Source organism: Rhizopus microsporus (assembly GCF_002708625.1).
Source record: "Rhizopus microsporus ATCC 52813 unplaced genomic scaffold scaffold_2, whole genome shotgun sequence".
Classification (NCBI taxonomy): Eukaryota; Fungi; Mucoromycota; class Mucoromycetes; order Mucorales; family Rhizopodaceae; genus Rhizopus; species Rhizopus microsporus.
This window is the reverse complement of record NW_019671917.1, coordinates 614,769-632,728: the sequence shown is the minus strand read 5'-3', so window position 1 is coordinate 632,728 and position 17,960 is coordinate 614,769. Positions and strand designations below refer to the sequence as shown.

At 38.5% G+C, this 17,960-nt stretch overlaps 5 protein-coding genes across 5 annotated transcripts; 4 read left to right on the top strand and 1 right to left on the bottom strand.

Annotated features, from left to right (window-relative positions):
• Positions 1-994: 994 nt before the first annotated feature.
• Positions 995-6,405, top strand: RHIMIDRAFT_197353 (uncharacterized protein; the record flags this gene model as incomplete). Its single annotated transcript, XM_023606197.1, has 13 exons — positions 995-1,150; positions 1,202-1,334; positions 1,386-1,751; positions 1,805-2,004; positions 2,065-2,808; positions 2,859-3,146; positions 3,206-3,262; positions 3,312-3,933; positions 3,988-4,075; positions 4,132-5,014; positions 5,077-5,310; positions 5,359-5,875; positions 5,924-6,405. The coding sequence occupies 13 exons, from the start codon at positions 995-997 to the stop codon at positions 6,403-6,405; spliced, it is 4,770 nt and encodes a 1,589-aa protein (XP_023469820.1).
• Positions 6,406-6,749: 344 nt separating this feature from the next.
• On the top strand, positions 6,750-9,374 carry RHIMIDRAFT_197977 (Pkinase-domain-containing protein; the record flags this gene model as incomplete). The annotated part of the gene is made up of 5 exons (XM_023606242.1): positions 6,750-7,040; positions 7,098-7,404; positions 7,461-7,763; positions 7,825-8,913; positions 9,016-9,374. 5 exons carry the CDS (start codon positions 6,750-6,752, stop codon positions 9,372-9,374), a joined length of 2,349 nt encoding a protein of 782 aa, XP_023469819.1.
• Positions 9,375-9,558: 184 nt separating this feature from the next.
• On the bottom strand, positions 9,559-11,158 carry RHIMIDRAFT_288987 (WD40 repeat-like protein; the record flags this gene model as incomplete). The annotated part of the gene is made up of 2 exons (XM_023613605.1): positions 10,499-11,158; positions 9,559-10,434 (listed from the first exon to the last, which is right to left on the bottom strand). The coding sequence occupies exons 1-2, from the start codon at positions 11,096-11,098 to the stop codon at positions 9,559-9,561; spliced, it is 1,476 nt and encodes a 491-aa protein (XP_023469818.1). The 5' UTR covers positions 11,099-11,158.
• An 86-nt stretch (positions 11,159-11,244) lies between these two features.
• On the top strand, positions 11,245-13,198 carry RHIMIDRAFT_265220 (HAD-superfamily hydrolase). The gene is made up of 10 exons (XM_023611802.1): positions 11,245-11,687; positions 11,757-11,785; positions 11,830-11,868; positions 11,918-12,005; positions 12,070-12,191; positions 12,248-12,350; positions 12,415-12,481; positions 12,537-12,646; positions 12,703-12,711; positions 12,760-13,198. Exons 1-10 carry the CDS (start codon positions 11,565-11,567, stop codon positions 13,135-13,137), a joined length of 1,068 nt encoding a protein of 355 aa, XP_023469817.1. The 5' UTR covers positions 11,245-11,564; the 3' UTR covers positions 13,138-13,198.
• Positions 13,199-15,749: 2,551 nt separating this feature from the next.
• On the top strand, positions 15,750-16,734 carry RHIMIDRAFT_233709 (uncharacterized protein; the record flags this gene model as incomplete). Its single annotated transcript, XM_023608015.1, has 3 exons — positions 15,750-15,971; positions 16,426-16,493; positions 16,557-16,734. 3 exons carry the CDS (start codon positions 15,750-15,752, stop codon positions 16,732-16,734), a joined length of 468 nt encoding a protein of 155 aa, XP_023469816.1.
• Positions 16,735-17,960: the final 1,226 nt, after the last annotated feature.

Sequence of the window (17,960 nt, the reverse complement as noted above, 5' to 3'; positions counted from 1 at the left end):
TGGATAGAACTTCTTCGTTTCTGAGTGATTTTAGACAAGAGTTGGATATCCTATTGATACTCTTATAATGTCCCTTTTTTTGCTTCACATTTCTTTCAGGGTACACTACCACCAAATATGGTATAAACTTTAGATGTCAAAAGTGAATATTCACCTCTTTTTAATAAATAATGCTCATTCATATATATATATATATATACATACATATATGTGTATATGTGTTGGTATGGTAACGACATATCATCTTGCAAAAACTAACAACCCTTTATCTTCATTTTAGACACATTACAAACGTTTATGATAATAAACTTTTTGCAAAAAGTTAAATTATTTCCGGAGAAACTGCCAAGGGATGATTTGGGAACACATAGGAGTATTTCTGTATAAAAAAAAAGCTCATCCGTGTCTTACACAACATACTCCGTATGTGACATGGAGCACCATATGACATTTTTTTATTGTATGACCAATCAAGAACTTGCTTCTTTAGAATTACATCTCTTCTTCTTATAATGTGACGCATCTTTCAATGTATATATATACATATTATGATCTTTTAATTGTAGAATACTTGTATGCATCATTGTCAGACGATAAATCAGTGATGATACTCATCATCTTTAATCTACTTCTTGCTGGACACTGTTCATCTTTGATGGATTGTAAAGCAAGTATCGAGTAATTTTGTAATGCGTTCGCAGCCGCCTGTCTTTTATGTACAGTTGCATAATCATCTCTTTTTGATAAAGGCTTCGGTGTGTTTTGACAAGTTATAAAATTATCACTGCTTGACATGGAATAAAATAACAGAAAAATAACAGAAAAAAAAAAAGCGGAACGCCATATGACAAACTATTCTTTTTCAGCTTACACAAAACAAACGATGCTCATTTTGGAAAGTTCGGCCTTTAATTTAAATGTCCGCCCTTTATGAAAAGCTACTTTCTTTTGTTTGTCTTTTTTTATTTTTTTTATTCTGATAAATTTTGATAAAATGTCCGAAAAGCAAGACTTTATCGAGGTTTATACCAAGGGCATAAAGGCTTGGTTTCCGGATAAAGAAGAAGGCTGGGTTTCTGCTACTTGCGTGTCTAATACAGTGGAGGGTGACAAAATAACGTTGAAGTTTATAGACGACTCAGCTGAAAAAGTAAACTTGGTCTTGTTTAAAATCTAAACATGATAAACTGATTTAATATAGGAGCATGTGTTTGAATCTACACTAACTGCTATCAAAAAATCAAATGGCTCCAACTTGCCACCTCTTCGAAATCCACCTAAGATGGAATACACAGATGATCTAACGAATTTGAGCTACCTAAATGAACCCTCTGGTAAATAGATAGAATACTACGTATTTCAAACACAATACTTAGATATTTTAGTTCTAAATACAATCAGAACGAGATACATGCAGCACTTGATTTACACCTACTCTGGCATCGTGCTGATCGCTGTAAACCCATTTGATCGTGTTCCGCTTTACGAATCAGATATTGTGCAACAATACTCTGGTAAACGAAGGGGTGAGCTTGAACCTCATCTGTTTGCTATTGCAGAAGAAGCCTATCGATGTATGATACGAGAACAAAGAAATCAGACTATTGTTGTCTCGGGTGAAAGTGGTGCTGGTAAAACAGTCAGTGCCAAGTATATCATGAGATATTTTGCAACAGCTGATGATCAAGAATCAACGGGAAAGGTCAAGAAGGATAGTGGATCCTTAACAGAAGTAGAAGAACAGATATTGGGTAATAATAAAAAGAAAATGGTTTATATACACTATTAATCGCGTATATAATAGCTACAAATCCTATTATGGAAGCCTTTGGTAATGCAAAGACAACTCGAAATGATAATTCCTCTAGATTTGGTAAATATATTGAAATTCAGTTTGATGGTTGCGCAAACATTGTGGGGGCAAAGATTAGGACGTATTTATTGGAAAGATCAAGGCTTATATTTCAACCTGAGACTGAAAGAAACTATCACATCTTTTATCAGGTAAGGATATATATTCAAAGAGCCTAGTTAAACATCTAACAACTCGTAAAAAAAAAAAAGCTCTGTGCAGGCGTTCCTTCCCAAGAGAGAAAAGAGTTTGAATTAAATGATTATACATATTTTCATTATCTAAATCAAAGTGGAACTGGCGAAATTCCTGGTGTGGACGATAAACAAGAGTTTGATCTGACTCAAAAAGCCCTTTCTACAGTGGGCCTCTCTGTCGATTTACAATGGAAGATATTTAGATTACTAGCAGCTTTACTTCATATCGGTAATATCAACATAACAGGACGTAATGATGCTCTTCTTTCAGACACAGACCCTGCTTTGGCAACCTCCACTCGACTTTTGGGAATCAACGCTGACGAGTTTAGAAAATGGATTGTTAAAAAGCAAATCATCACCCGTTCAGAAAAGATTGTGACAAACCTAACACCAGTTCAGGCAAATGTTGTGAGGGATTCCGTCGCTAAATATATCTATTCCAATCTGTTTGATTGGCTTGTAGGTGTCATCAACGAAAGCTTGTCATGTACTGATGAACAAAGTACTGTCAAGAATTTTATCGGCGTACTTGATATCTATGGCTTTGAGCACTTTAAGCAAAACTCTTTTGAACAATTTTGCATCAACTACGCCAATGAGAAATTACAGCAGCAGTTTAATCAACATGTCTTTAAGCTGGAACAAGAAGAGTATATGAGAGAAAAAATTAACTGGACATTTATCGAGTTTAGCGATAATCAGAAGTGTATAGAAATGATCGAGGGAAGATTGGGTATTTTATCTCTTTTAGACGAAGTAAGTTATAGGTGCACAATGATAATCTTGGTACTGACACACAGCTGTAGGAGTCTCGACTGCCTGCAGGTACAGATCAAGCTTTCTGCCAAAAATTGTATGACCATTTTGCAACACCAGAGTACAAGAATTACTTTAAGAAGCCACGCTTTTCAAACCAAGCATTTACCGTTGAACACTATGCTCACGAAGTGCAATATGAAGCCGAGAACTTTTTAGAAAAGAACAAAGACTCACTACCCGATGAACATTTGGAAATGCTTCGAAATTCAGAATTCAATTTCTTGGAAGAAATTCTTTCAAAATCTTTGTCTGCTGCTCAAGCAATGGCCTCTGCAGTAAGTTTATATATAACTTTATGCAAATGTTTGCGTCACATAACGCTTATATTCACTAGGACAATAAGAGAAAGAGCATGATCTCTAGAAAGCCCACTTTAGGTTCTATATTTAAGGTATACACTATCAAAGAATGTCCCATGACTGATCTTCCTCTCTTTATAGAATTCACTTATCAATTTGATGGATACTATAGGAAATACGAACGTGCATTACATTCGTTGTATTAAGCCTAACGAGGCGAAAGTCGCGTGGGAATTCGACGGGCCTATGGTTTTATCCCAATTACGTGCTTGTGGTGTTCTCGAAACGATTCGTATTAGTTGTCTGGGATATCCATCTCGTTGGACTTTTGAGGAATTTGCTGAACGTTATTATGCTCTTGTTCCATCAAAACAGTGGGAGACAAATGATATTGGATCTCTCTGTCAACTTGTTCTAGATAGCTGCATCAAGGACACAGATAAATATCAAATTGGTGAAACCAAAATCTTCTTCCGTGCCGGTCAGCTTGCCTATATGGAAAAGTTAAGATCAGACAGATATGATGCTTGTGCCATTGTTCTTCAAAAAAACATGAGACGCTTTGTCTATCGTCGACGTTATGTACGTCTCCAGGCATTAATTATTCAGCTTCAATGCCTTGCTCGTCAAAAACTGGCTACACATAAATTACAAGAACTTCGACAAAACAAGGCAGCCATCATTATCCAAACGAACTTTAGACGATATATTGCTCACAAGACATTTATATCTAAAAAAGACTTTATCATCAGACTCCAGACAGGTATTTTTGTATATAAATTTATTGCTTTTGTATGACTCAAACAATCTTCATAAGCCATTCGTAGCCGTCAAACGCGCAAAGTACACAAGAATTTGCAAGAGCATCATGCTGCTATACAGATCCAACGCCATGTTAGAGGAATGTAAGATATTATATAGCCTTATTTGTTTCAAATCTCAACCTATGTTTTTTATATAGGCTTGTTCGTAAATGGTACAAGTCTCAGATTGCACACATCGTACTCTTACAATCCTGTATTCGTCGCCGAACTGCTCAAAAGCAGCTTGTTACTTTACGATTAGAAGCCAAGTCTGCAAATCACTTTAAGGAAGTATCGTATAAGCTTGAAAATAAGGTAGTCGAATTAAATCAAATAATTGCTACCTTAAAGGCCGAGAAGACAGCGTCAGATCAAAAGACAGTGCATTTAGAAGCTCAGTTACAACACGCCACTGAAAGATATGAAAAGATGGAGAGGTCATCTACAGAGGTTGAACACAGCCTGAAAAAACTAAAGGCAAGTTACGAGCTACTTCAGGAAGAGCATGACAAGATCAAATCAGAATATACGTCTACTCTTGAAAAAGCACAAAAACTGACAAAAGAAACAAGCGTGCTCAAGGAGCAACTCGAAAAGGAAAAGATGAAGCTGCAACAACAAAAGGATGAAGCAAAGCCTACAAAGGACGAGAATGCGAGCGAAGTAGCCGAGCTAAAGCAACAGATCACCGCTTTAAAGGCTCAGTTAGCAAGAGCCATGCACAGCACAAGAAAGCAAGATTCTTTATCTCCTGCAAGAAATGGCAATCGAACTTTATCACCATCGCCTATGCGTGGAAGACAGCCATCGTTTAGCACAGAGGAACCTCTGAAGCAGACAACTCTGCTGACCAACAGGAAAACACGCAGAAATAGCTCTATTGAGGTGGGTGCTGTAGGTGCCAAGTCTTCCATCGATCGAATTCGATTGGCGGAAGAGTTGAGCAACGGTAAGACGCCTAGACCTACCTCACTTGGCCTGTATGGTATAAACGGTCAAGCGGGTCGATTGAATGCCATTTCAAGTGATCCTGAGGAAGAGGTAAGAGAAAAGGTATACTCACAATGATAGAGAAATACCAACTTTTTTTTTCTGTGACATAGATTAACTCTATCCTTCGCCAAGAAGAACCGCTCCAGGAAGAGATCTTGAGTGGACTCGTCAAATCATTAAAGATCCCCTTACCTAGTACAAAAAATCCTCCCTCACTCAAAGAAATTGTATTTCCTGCGCATATCATTGGTCTATGTGTGAAAGGTATGTGGAGAATTGGGTACCATCGTGAATCAGAAAACTTGGTCTTTGCTGCCATTGATGCTATTCAGAAGCAATGTTTGGTAAGTAAGTTAGATCGCTGGACTTGGAATTTACTTTGCTTCTTGTAGACATTTAGTGGGGAAGATGCTTTTGTACCATGCTCTTTTTGGTTAACAAATACACATGAGCTTTTGTCCACTATTATTCAAACAGAGCAACAGTTCCAAAAGGAATTGCACGAAAGAGGCCACTCTATCAGCTGGAGAGAACTTGAAAAGCTGACTCAAGACATCAAACACGAGTTGCAGTGTCTCGAAGACAATATCTATCAAATTCTTGTCAAAGAAATCAAAAAGCGGTACAGCAAGATGGTCATTCCTGCTGTCATCGAGAGCCAATCGCTACCAGGATTTATCACAAATGACTCTGGTAGATTCCTAAATAGACTCTTTATGACCCACAGTGAACCTGCATACAACATGGATGACTTGCTGGCATTCTTACACAAGGTGCACAAAACGATGACATGTTACTCTATTGAACCATCGGCCATTCGTCAGGTTCTAACAGAAGTTTTGAAAATGACTGGAACCATGTCTTTTAATGATTTGTTGATGCGAAAAAACTTTTCATCTTGGAAGCGAGGTAAAAGAGAATAGAATAGAAAATGAATGATGTTAATGCTTTATTTAGCCATGCAAATTCAATACAATATCTCTCGTATTGAAGAATGGTGCAAGAAGCATAACATACCTGAAGGAGTACTTCAACTAGAACATCTCACTCAAGCTACCAAGCTACTTCAATTAAAAAAGGCCAGTCTGGAAGATATTGAAAATATATATGACGTTTGCTGGGTTCTATCTCCAACCCAAATTCAAAAGCTTATTTCCCAGTACCATCTTCTTGACTATGAAACCCCTATCAAACCCGAAATACTTAAAGAAGTTGCCAATCGTGTAGTGTCTGGAGGTAATAATGTATTACTACTAGATCTAGTTCCTTTGGATACGTCTGCACAATTTGAAATACCCAGTCCGCGTAAAGTGACAGAACATCTTTATTTACCAGCATGGATGCAACTTAAACGTCTTCGTCAGCTTATTCAATTAGAAGCTGCTCTTGATGAAACCAAGCGAAATGAAGTAATTGTAGAAGAACCAGGAAACTTGTGATATGTATTATAGTGTTGTAAATAAATAATTATGTCTCCGCGGTGTATCCTGATTCAGATTCAGTGTTTATTTTTTTGCATGATAATCAACGTTGATTTGTTCCCCCCACAAAAAAAAAAAAGAGAAAGAGGTTTCTTTACCGAGGGAAATTTATTTTAAGCCAACTTTATTCTTTTCTCTCTCTCTCTTTTTTTTTTCACTTTTTTTTTTTTGTTGTTATTTCTTGTACTCTTTTTTCTTCTTTCTTTGTTTCTTCAATGTCTTTTTCTGATTCTGCTAATGAATGTGATTCAGAGTCTTCCAATGATTTAGTAGACCGTTCTTGGGAAGAAAATATATACCACATGAAAGACAAGTTAGTCAATGGACCAGACGGCAACAAGATCTTGATTGACTCACCTACACCTTCAGAGCTACCTCCACCTTATCCTGACTCTGACCATCCTTTAACAACAACAAACATACGAAATCAGTCAAGAGAACTGAGAGAACCAAGTAGTAGTAGTAGTAATGGTGGTATCAACAGACAACCAAAGCCGAGAAGAGTGATTGGCAATTACACCTTGTCTAGTACTATTGGAGCAGGATCCATGGGTAAAGTGCGATTAGCCATTCACAATACAACCAAAGAAAAGGTATCTATATATATGTACTTATATGTTGAATATACATATATAATACATTTAATATAGCTTGCTGTCAAGATTATTCCCAAAGTAATACTTCAAAGAGACAAGATGAAGGATGAAAATAGAGAAGCCAGAGCGATAAGAGAAGCAAATATTCTATTACTTTTACATCACCCTTATATCGTCAGTTTGAAGGAAATGGTTGACATGGATGATTTCTATTATCTGTTTATGGAATATGTCGCTGGTGGTCAATTGTTGGATTACATTATTTCTCACGGTAGATTGAAGGAAAAGCAAGCAAGACGATTTGCCAGACAGATACTCAGCGCTCTCGATTACTGTCACCGAAATTCCATTGTTCACCGAGGTAAGATGATGACATAAAGAGTGCTGTTTCTGGTCAAAATTAAAAAAGTGATATAGACTTGAAGATTGAAAACATTTTGGTGTCTCAAGAGGGCAATATCAAAATCATCGACTTTGGATTATCCAATCTATTCTCCACCAAATCAAACCTGAGTACATTTTGTGGATCACTTTATTTTGCTGCACCTGAATTATTGAATGCAAAGGCTTATACTGGCCCAGAGGTTGACGTCTGGAGTTTTGGTGTTGTCCTCTATGTCTTACTCTGTGGTAAGGTGCCATTTGATGATGGCAATACAGCTGCTTTACATAAGAAAATCAAGCGGGGTGTTTTCGAGTTTCCATATCATCTTAGCACAGGTCATTTAAAAAATTAATATTTTTCTTGTCCGTGCTGAAAATATATATATACATTATTTAGAGTGTCGTGCTATCTTGTCCCGTATGCTCGTCGTCAATCCAGCTCATCGTGCAACAGTCTCAGAACTCATGGTTCACCCTTGGATGAACAAAGGTTATGACTGTCCAGTAAAGAATCATTTGCCTGATCGATTACCGCTCTCTTTACCTATCAACATGGACGTTGTTCGACAGATGACAGGATTTGAATTTGGTACGGAAGAGCAGATCAAAGAAAAACTCGAGGCTATTGTGACATCCGAAGAGTATCAAATAGCTTCTCAGACTGCATTCGAACGTTCTATGGAAGTTCAGCGTAATCATCGACAGAGTCAGCTTTATTCCTATTGGCACCCAGTTAAATCTTTCTCGCTACCTAATGAAGATCCACAATCTATTCCAGCCGCTTATGATCCTTTGATCTCAATCTATTATTTAGTCAAGGAACGTATGGAACGTGAAAGACTTGAAGCTGAAAGACAGGCTGAAGAACAAAGCCCTACATCCCCTGAAAGAATTCACAAACCACTTACGGAATATATTCAACATCATAATCACTACAGTTCAGAAAAGAAGTCGCCTCATCTTGATTTCGATTTGGATACAGACGAAGACAACAAGCAGCACAACATCATCAATGCGGGTCTTACCCGTTTATTTTCAAAGTCATCCCGAAGTAATAATAACAACAACCGACAGCATTCCGATGAAGGAAGCTCCACAGTTCACCCCACGGCATCCATCAGCGCAAATAATAGACCTCATACCCATCATAACCATAACGGCAATAATAACGAGCAATCAACAAACGAGAATGTCTTTCGCAGGCTTAGTGTTGCACTGTCAAGAAATGAAAGTCGACCGAGAAAGGCTTCGGCCACTACTGCTGTTGCTGCCGCCCCTGTGCCGATAACATCACCATCAGCTTCTGCACCACCAGCACAAGTGCCTGATTCCACATTAACAACACCGCTGACTCCTATACACATTCCATCTAATAGCAACAATCATCCAACTCCATACCTCTCACAGTCATATGCACCTTATCCCAACATGCTTTCACCCAAGCCTGCAAAGCCTCGAATAGCCGGCGCGAAAACCCCAATACCTCGTCGTATGACAATTGGCCAATCGCCCATCAATGAACTTCCCAAGCTGGCCCAACAACAGATTCAGGAAAAGTCTCCTATGCCTAGTTCATCACAAGGTACAGCGGATGAAGACATCAAACCAGTCTTTCTCAAGGGCCTCTTTTCTGTCTCGACAACGTCCACAAAGCATCCTTCAGTCATACGTGCAGATCTCATCCGTGTCCTAGAACGTATTAGTGTCCGCTGGCGGGAGAGTAAAGGACGATTTGAGTGCGTACATATGCCGAGCATCGACCTGAAAAAGGTAGCAGAAGAAGATCAGGCTGTGCCTGTTCCAGATCTTGTTGTACGATTCGAAATCTACATTGTCAAAGTACCGTGGCTTCTTGGTATGCACGGCTTACAGTTCAGAAGAGTAGGTGGCGATTTATGGCAATATAAGACGATGTGTAGTAGGATTTTAGCAGAGCTAAAGTTGTAAAAAGAAAAAAAAAGAAAAAGAAAAAGAGAGTTATTTATTAAACTTTGCCCTCACCCTCTCTTCTTTCTCTCTTTTGAAATAGAGAGTTCCTTTTTGTTTTTATTGGTTTGTTTTAGGAGGACGAATAGTTACAAAAGAGTAAAACATGTAATAATAATAATAAAAAGCAAGAAATAGGGCTGTTTTATACAGTTTGTTCTTCATTTTCCTCATCATCATCATCTTCTTCTTCTTCATCGTCTTGTAATTTTCGCTTCTTATTTTCTTTTCGTTCATTCATGAATTTATCTACAATTGTATCGTACATTTGCTTCTGCAAAGATTTTGACTTTTGGTAGTGTGCATTAACCTTTAATAGTTCGGATCGAAGTGTCTCTACTTGACTCTGAAGAGATTCATTCGCGTCACTTGGTTTCAACTGTTTCATATTGGCCGATGCCTGCTTGGCCTTGGATCTTTCAGACTCTAGGTAGAAAGTGCCTTCTTCTATAGATTGGTATTGATTCAGTAAATCAGTAGATGTATTTTGAATCATTTGCAGTGAGGCGCTACGACGCTCTTCTTCAGATGTAACCATCATACGCTTCAAGGGAGCCCATGGCATGGGTACGATATTCTGTGGTGCATTGGGTTGTAATTCTATAGGTCTCAAAAAGCAAGAGACGTGTGTGACGGGCCCTTTGTGCAGTCCAAATGTGCGTAAACTTTGTCGACTGATGACATCCCAGACAATACATTCACCATCTTCTGCTCCAGAGATCAATAGAGTTCCATCAAATGATAAGCTGAGAGAGTTGACCGTGCCCTTGTGTCCACTGAACACAGTACCCAGGTTGGGTTTATCCTGATAATGATCTTTGATGCCCACAGACTCTACTCGACCCATACCTCCTACACTTTCATAAGTTTGATCTTGTCGACGTCTGTACAGGTCTACAGAGTAAATTTTGTCTTCACATGCTGCAAATATCATCGTTTCTGAAGGGTGTAAAACCACGCTTGATACTGGTTTAGGAAATAAGAAAGTTGTCAAAAGGTGACCTGTTGCCATATCCCAAAGCTATATAAACAACTTATTACTTTTTATTTCTTTCTTACTTTCTCTCTTTCTTTTATTTCATTACCTTGACCGTATGATCTAAACTTGCCGTACATACTCGAGCGCCTGATAGTTGTCCATGTCCGACATAGAGGTCAGTCACTGGCAATGTATGGTCTGACCAAGAATATAAGGGCGCTGGTCTATCTTCTTCTATCAAGTGAGTCAACAGCCAGACATTGACTGAGGCATCTTCACTGGCTGTTAATAGTGTAGCATCATCATGACTGAATACCAAGCGATGAACAGGTCGATAGTGAGCTTCAAACATACGCATCAAATGACCAGTGGGTATATGCCACAAATACACCTTGCCTGTAGCAGTGGCAGCTGCCAAGTACTGGCCTTGATGAGAGGCAGCCACACTAATCATCTTTTCACTTGTAATCATTTTGTGCATAATTTGGTCTTTATGAAACTGATACACGTTGAGGATCGCTCGATCGGTTTGAGCACTGACGACAGATCCCACTTGAAAGGTGTTGCCTGGTTTAGGAACAAGTGTAAGGCCACCTTTGACTGATTGGCTTTGCTTGAACGAGAAAAGGCTCGACCCAGAGCGAATATCCCACACATGAATAGTGCTGTCAGTGTTGGATGCAGATAAAGCTACTTCAGTCACCATAAGGAAAAGGATAAAGATAAAAGAAGAAAAAAAAAAGTTATGCAATATCAGATGTTAAGCCACATAAATTTTCATTTAAAATTAAACTTACTCCTTTTTTGAAGCTCAAGAAAAAAAAAACTCGAGCATAAGTAGATTAAGAGTAGGCTGATTGTAATAAACATAGTAATGAATACGATTTACTAAAGGAAGGGATAAATGCGAGAATGCTTATTTAATCACAACCTTTTTAAGTATAAATCACTGGATTATTGGTTGTGATTGTATCAAGAATCACCTTGATTTAATGTGAACACATGCTGCAACTCTGAATAATTCATGTCCAGTTGCACTGGCTTAAAATCCGTTGCTATTTGCTTCATCATAGCCTGTTTACAGTAACCGAGTGTTTTTGTGAACACATCTCTTTAAAACGCCGCATTGCACTTTCACAGCTCTTTTTTTGCTAGAAGTTGCATTGTCTACCATGACAGCCATGTTGAAAAGAAACTTTCTTGCAAAGGCCATTAATACAACCGCTCGTTTCATATCAACAGCAAATAAAGGAAACTATGCGTTCGCCTTTGACATTGATGGTGTATTGATTAAAGTAAACCTCCCTCTCCCTTTCTCTCTTTCTGTCTCTCATAACAACCCTTCTTCTTCTTCATTTGCATAGGGAAAACGTCGTATTCCAGAAGCAACAAGGTAGAGCACAAAGAAAAGAAATATGATTATTGACTCTACATTAGAGCATTAAAGCAACTAAATGGAGACAATTCAGCAAACAGGTAACAAAAGTAAAGAAAAAAAGGAACAAACTATCTAAATTATCTTTAGAAAAATTCCTTTTGTCTTACTAACTAATGGTGGCGGTATGACTGAAGAAGAAAAAGCAAAGCAAATAAGTGAAATAGTTGGAGTAAAGGTATTTGTTTGTTTATCTCCTGAATTTTTCCGTCATCAAACGCGCATATGTGTGTGTAAAATAGGTTGATCCCAAATGCGTCATATTATCTCATTCACCTATGCAAAATCTTGCAGAGAAATATCGTAACAAGAGAGTACTTGTCGTTGGTGGAACAGGTAGAAACTGTTATAACGTTGCTACAAAGTAAACACAAGGCGTTCACGTATAAGAACATAGGTTTATAATCATGTTTTCCTTAGGTACGGATTTCAAGACGTGGTTATTCCTCATGATGTCATGCACTGGAATAACTCTGTATGGCCACATACTGAAACAGTCTCTGACTTGTCTGTTTTAACAAGTGTAAGTCATCCTTTACGTATGCTCCTCTTTTTTTTTGATTTTAAATGAATTTTCTTACTTCTAGAGTCACCCCATTGAGTTTTCACAGCATCCTATTCATGCAGTTATGGTATTTCATGACTCATTTGAATGTAAGAATCAATGAGTATACACATATATCATACTCTATATTGATTCAAATGATAGGGGGCAGAGATTTGCAAATAATGCTCGACGCACTTTGCTCAAAGGGTGGCGTACTTGGAACAAGAAAAGAAGACTATTCTGTACAAGATGTCCCACTTTACTGGTCAAACGTAAGTTATACGACCCAAATCAAGTTTTACCAAGGGCACTAATCATATTATAATAGAATGACCTTGTAAGTCTTTCATACACATAGAAGAAAAGAGATTAAACACCATTTTAGATCTGGAGCACCGATTTCCCTGCGCCTCGTCTAGGTCAAGGTGCGTTTAAGCATGCGCTCGAAGGGCTATACAGCACATTGACAGGTCATGAATTGAAATCAACCTCTTTTGGAAAGCCTCATGCTGCAACCTACAAATTTGCCGAACAAATCTTTAATACCATTGCCGGTGAGCAAGGAAGAAACGTATATGCAGTTGGTGATAATCCAGCAGCTGATATCAAAGGGGCCAATGACTATGGCTGGACAAGTATCCTTGTTAGAACTGGTGTATTTACTGGAAAAGATAACTCTCCTGATTATCCAGCAAAGATGGTTTGTGAAAATGTAGAAGAAGCTGTAGAAAAAGTCATTGCAAAGGAAGAAGGAAAGCTTTAGAAATCTCAATAAATATATAGACTGAATGGTGTTTGTATCTTATACGGTTAAACAGTTTTGTTTACAATTAAAGCCTCAAGTGGGCGCACGATAATAATAATATATCTTCTTCGCCCGATACAGGTCAAAAGAGAATAAAGAATTGGTAACTAAAAAATCCTTATGGGATCAAGGGTAAAAAAGTTATGGAAGAAATGATGTTGAACCAAGTGTAAGATACACTAGTGAGGACAACGAGGGAGCCAATCGAGGAGCTTTTGCCCAAGGTGTAGGGGTGGAGAAGGCGGACACTTCTGATGATGGAGGTAGCCAAGTTCATGGAGAAGAGTGCAGATAGCTGGCCAACAAATGGTCCATGGGAGAGCGGCTTGAAAGGAGCGTGGTTTCTTTGAACGTAACATATTCAAAAGGAAGGATAATGAATCAGAAATTGTTTCGGGTATCATAAGTCGGCGGTGCATCTAGAGACAGCGGATGGCGTGGGCTTTGGTGAAGGATTGGTTGGGATGCTGAGGACAGGCTTTGCCGTGACCACTGGGAAGCCAATCAAGGCGCCAACGTATACAGCGACTTCTCTCAGACCTGGTCATTGGTAGCCAAAAGATGGGGTCTAAGGAGATAGTCGGGCGACAGTGTATAAGAAGAACAGAGGTATACGTAGAGCGCTTGTGATTGAGGTTATCTTGGCGGAACTTCCTTTGCATCAAGCGTAAAGAGCGGCGATCAAGGGATTCTGGGTTTGGTGAGCATATTCTCCAAATGGGGGACCTAGAGAGTTTATACCATTGGGAGTGACTTCTAGGTTGGCGGATCAATGGAAGATGATGAGAAAGTAATGAATCATCCGGGAGGGTATAGGTGCGTAGAAGGAATTGGGATTGAAGGAAGTAAGCGCGTTCCTGCACGGTTGGTAGATTTGACAGGTGTAACATCACTGTTGTGGAGGAACTGCGCGAGCCCCCGAAGATTCGACTTATGCAGGTGTTCTGAGCGTAATTTATTTATTTGCTAAGGAAGGAAGTAGCCTTGGTAATGGCTAGTCCGTATTCTAATTGGGTACGAACGATTTGGGAATAGAAACGAGTAGCTAAGAGAGGGGTAAAACCTTTGGGATGAAGGCCAATGACTGAGAATTGTTTCACAGTTGTAAGGGCTTTAGTCTTGTTGTTAGAAATTAATTCAATGGCGTCGAGATAGCCACACGAGCGAAAAGGAATTCCGAGATAGGGAAAGGAAGACTGCTTTGGGATTGGCTCGCCATAGAGAGTATAACTTGAGGGCGACTGTGTTGGATCTAGTATGATGCATTTACTTGGCTTCCATGGGTACCCAAGCTTGTAACTATGGTCCTCATAAGACTTGAGGAGGGTTGGCATGTCGGCCTTAGCAGCTATGAGAACAACATCGTCAGCATAGAGGAGACAGTTCATGCGAAGGACAAGTTCGGTAGGAGAAATATCCGTAGCCAGTGGTTGCGGGCGCAGAAGGCGAGGTAACTCGTTAATGTATATAGAATACAAAAACGGAGAGAGAATTGATTCCTGGAGGACACCAGTGACTGACGAGAAACGAGTAGATGTTGCATTGTTAAGTAGGACCTCTATCTGCACATCATCAAATAGGTTTTGAAGCAAGCTAATCAGTGCAGCACGTGCTGTTTGCTCTAGGTTTTTCCATATATAACGACGATCCACAGTGTAATATACCGATTTTATGTCTAAGAAGGTCAGTACTGAAGTTATATGATGAAAGCGGTGGAAGATGTTGCATATTTCAGCTAGGCAGAGAGCTTGATCTAAGGACCCCCTGGGCTCACGGAAGCCACCTTGAGCTATGTCCAGGGGAGGGCTATTAGCTACCAAAAAGTTGTAGATACAGTACTCTAATATTTTTCTGAAGACGAACGTTAGACTAATTGGTCGATAGTGTCGTATTTGACCATGTCTAATACTAATCTTTACGTGTGAGATTACCTTAATTAGTACTCCGACCTCTTTTAAAACAACCTAATTTCTTTTTGCTATGAGCCTTCCTCTTACTTCTAATAAAAGGATAAACCAGAGACTCATCACTCCTTTGCTTTTATTCTACCATTACCGAGTACTAACAACAGCAACAACCAATACCTCAGATAGTTACCTGGCTCTGCTAGGTCGCCTTTTTTATATATCGGTACAGTTTGCGCTATTCGCCAGTCTGCGGGTGTATAGGACCAGGTCCAGCATAACTGGAACAAAAATAGCAGGATATCTGCAAGATTGACCTGTAAAGGAGCGAGCATTTCTTGACGTAAATGATCAGGACCTGGAGCCTTGTTAGATGGTAATTGCCTAAGTGCTGCTTGTACATCGTCTAACGTAATAGGGCAAGTTTCTCTCGCAAATGGAGTGGAGTCGGTAAGGGAGGAGTGGGTCTGTTCTACGCCTTGGAGTAATCGGCCCAAACGCCAGTATGCCTTCCGACAACAAGCATATCGATTATGGTGTGATACCCGGGAGTATGATTGTCTCGACCCTTCGTCCACACAATTGATTAATTACTTGGCTGACCAGCGTACTACGAAACACTTGAAGTCTTCCACTTTGCTAACATACGCCACCGCCATTATTGCCATGTTCCCCACCGACGCCCAGTCCGATATCCGTAATTCCAGGCTCTATCAAGATTTCATCAAAGCACTACGCTCGAACACCATTCTCTCGCCAAAACATTATTCCTACGATGTTACTCCTGCTATTCAATACTTCAAATCTTGGGGCCCCAATTCAGCTCTCAAGATCTTCACTGGATTTCTAATTTGCAAGAAATTCCAGATGCCATTAAAGAGTATGTTAGTAATTTGTCAAAGCAAGCAAACGTGAGATATTTGATATTGTTTGAATAAAACATTGAACTATTTTTTTTTTTTTTTTTTTGCTGTTGTTAGCCAACAAACGCTCAATTGAAGGCTAACTTGGCGAAGGGAGCCACAAAAAAAAAGAAAGATTTTTAATAATGGAATGACATTTAATAGTCCAATTAAAGGTGGAATCTTTAACACCTGTGTTATGAATAATACGACATCTAATGGTGTAAGCAATAGCCAGGTTTATTTAACAATTTAATGGCACTGATCAACGTTTAACAACTGTTTTTATTAAAAGGGTCACAAGAGACGCTGTGAAGGAAATCAAGGATTCGGAGATGATTCAGAAGAATCAAATTAAAGAAAAATTAGCCTTGAAGGGTACGTAAGTTGTTTGCATAAAAAATACTGTTAACAGGAGTCTAATAATTTTTTTATTTTAGGAACCTGGTGTCGGGATTCAATGGCTAAAGTTTATTAAAGAACACCATGCTGTATTCCATCCATATAGGTAAATTTTAGAGTATAGATTTAACGTATATAAACTAATGAAAATACTTTTTCTTTATATTAGCTCTGAGGCAAATAATATCATTCGATCAGGGAAGGGAATTTCTCCTAGACCCTATCTAGATCAAAACTTATATAACAAACATATGGACAATCATGAAGTTGAGAAGTACCCACTTCCCTCGTTATTACGAGATCATCTCAATGCAACTATTAACACTGTAACTATTTGCACTTTATAAATTACGATATAAATGCTTTATGAACTGATTTGATATTTGTTTACTCAAATTAAAATGGTCAATTTCAATTTTCTCTTCCTCGTCTACTTCCATATAATCATCAGATGAAGTATCCATACCATTATCTGAAATAATTTCTCTGTTAGTAATAAATTCACTAGTTTTGCATGTTTGTTATAATATTTGAATTAAATAAAGAAAAAAGTAATGAATCACTTGCAATCTTTCGGTATTTATATATATTTTTTCTAATCTCCTGGCGCAAATCTCAACACAAACTCATATTCAAAAAACAGTACAGAGTTCAATAACTGGCCGACATCTGCCTTTTCCCCAATATGGATATGGCAGCTATCCAGAAGACTGTGCTTTAATCAAAATGACAAAACATTTATGTATTGATGTGTCCATCATTCATAACATAAAGGATACACTTGTTAACAGTGAATAAACTACGTTAGCCAATAAACTTAAAGTTGTTAAGATTGTTGGCTCTTGGCATACAAAGAATTACTCCTGTGTAAAAGCATAATCAAGGTAGCCAGCATTATTCTTCAAGTTAGATCATGGATAATATTCAACCCAGCTGTTAAGAGAGTTGAACCATAGAATGCTTTATCACTCTAAAAATAAAAGTTTGCCAAGTTTAAAACAGCTACTTTTATTCATCAACACGTATAATAAAAAAGGTATGTGTATAGTTATAGTAAGGGGGATATGCTGCCTTTATCTTATTAAGAGCGTGTGGCATTCATAAATGGCATCCATGAAGTGCGCTTATTGTTAGTATTAGTAGTATTAGTGTCACGCTTTTCTCCTTCGCTTGTATTATTATTAGCATCAACAACGACACCACCTCCTCTTAATGGTTTAGCTATTCTACTTAGAGATAATGCCTGTAGAGAAGGTTGGCTCGATTTCTGAAGCTTTGCTTGTCCTAATCTGTCTCGTACTGTTTGAAGTTGAGCTTCGAACTTTTGGTTTTGATGGAGTAGTTTCTCTTGTGCTTCTCCCAGTAAGGTTTCTAAACTTTGAATGCGTTCATTTCTAGCAATCAGTTTACGCTCTGCCAATGCAACTTCCTTTTTAAGAGAGCTGTTTTGTTCAACAAGCTTTTTTCATCGTCAGTATCTCTCTGGTTTTCTCAGTTTTTTTAATCTTTATCTTACCTGCTTTTGAACGTTGGCCAAGTGTTCCAGGTCACGAACAAGGAAGGCCATATTCTT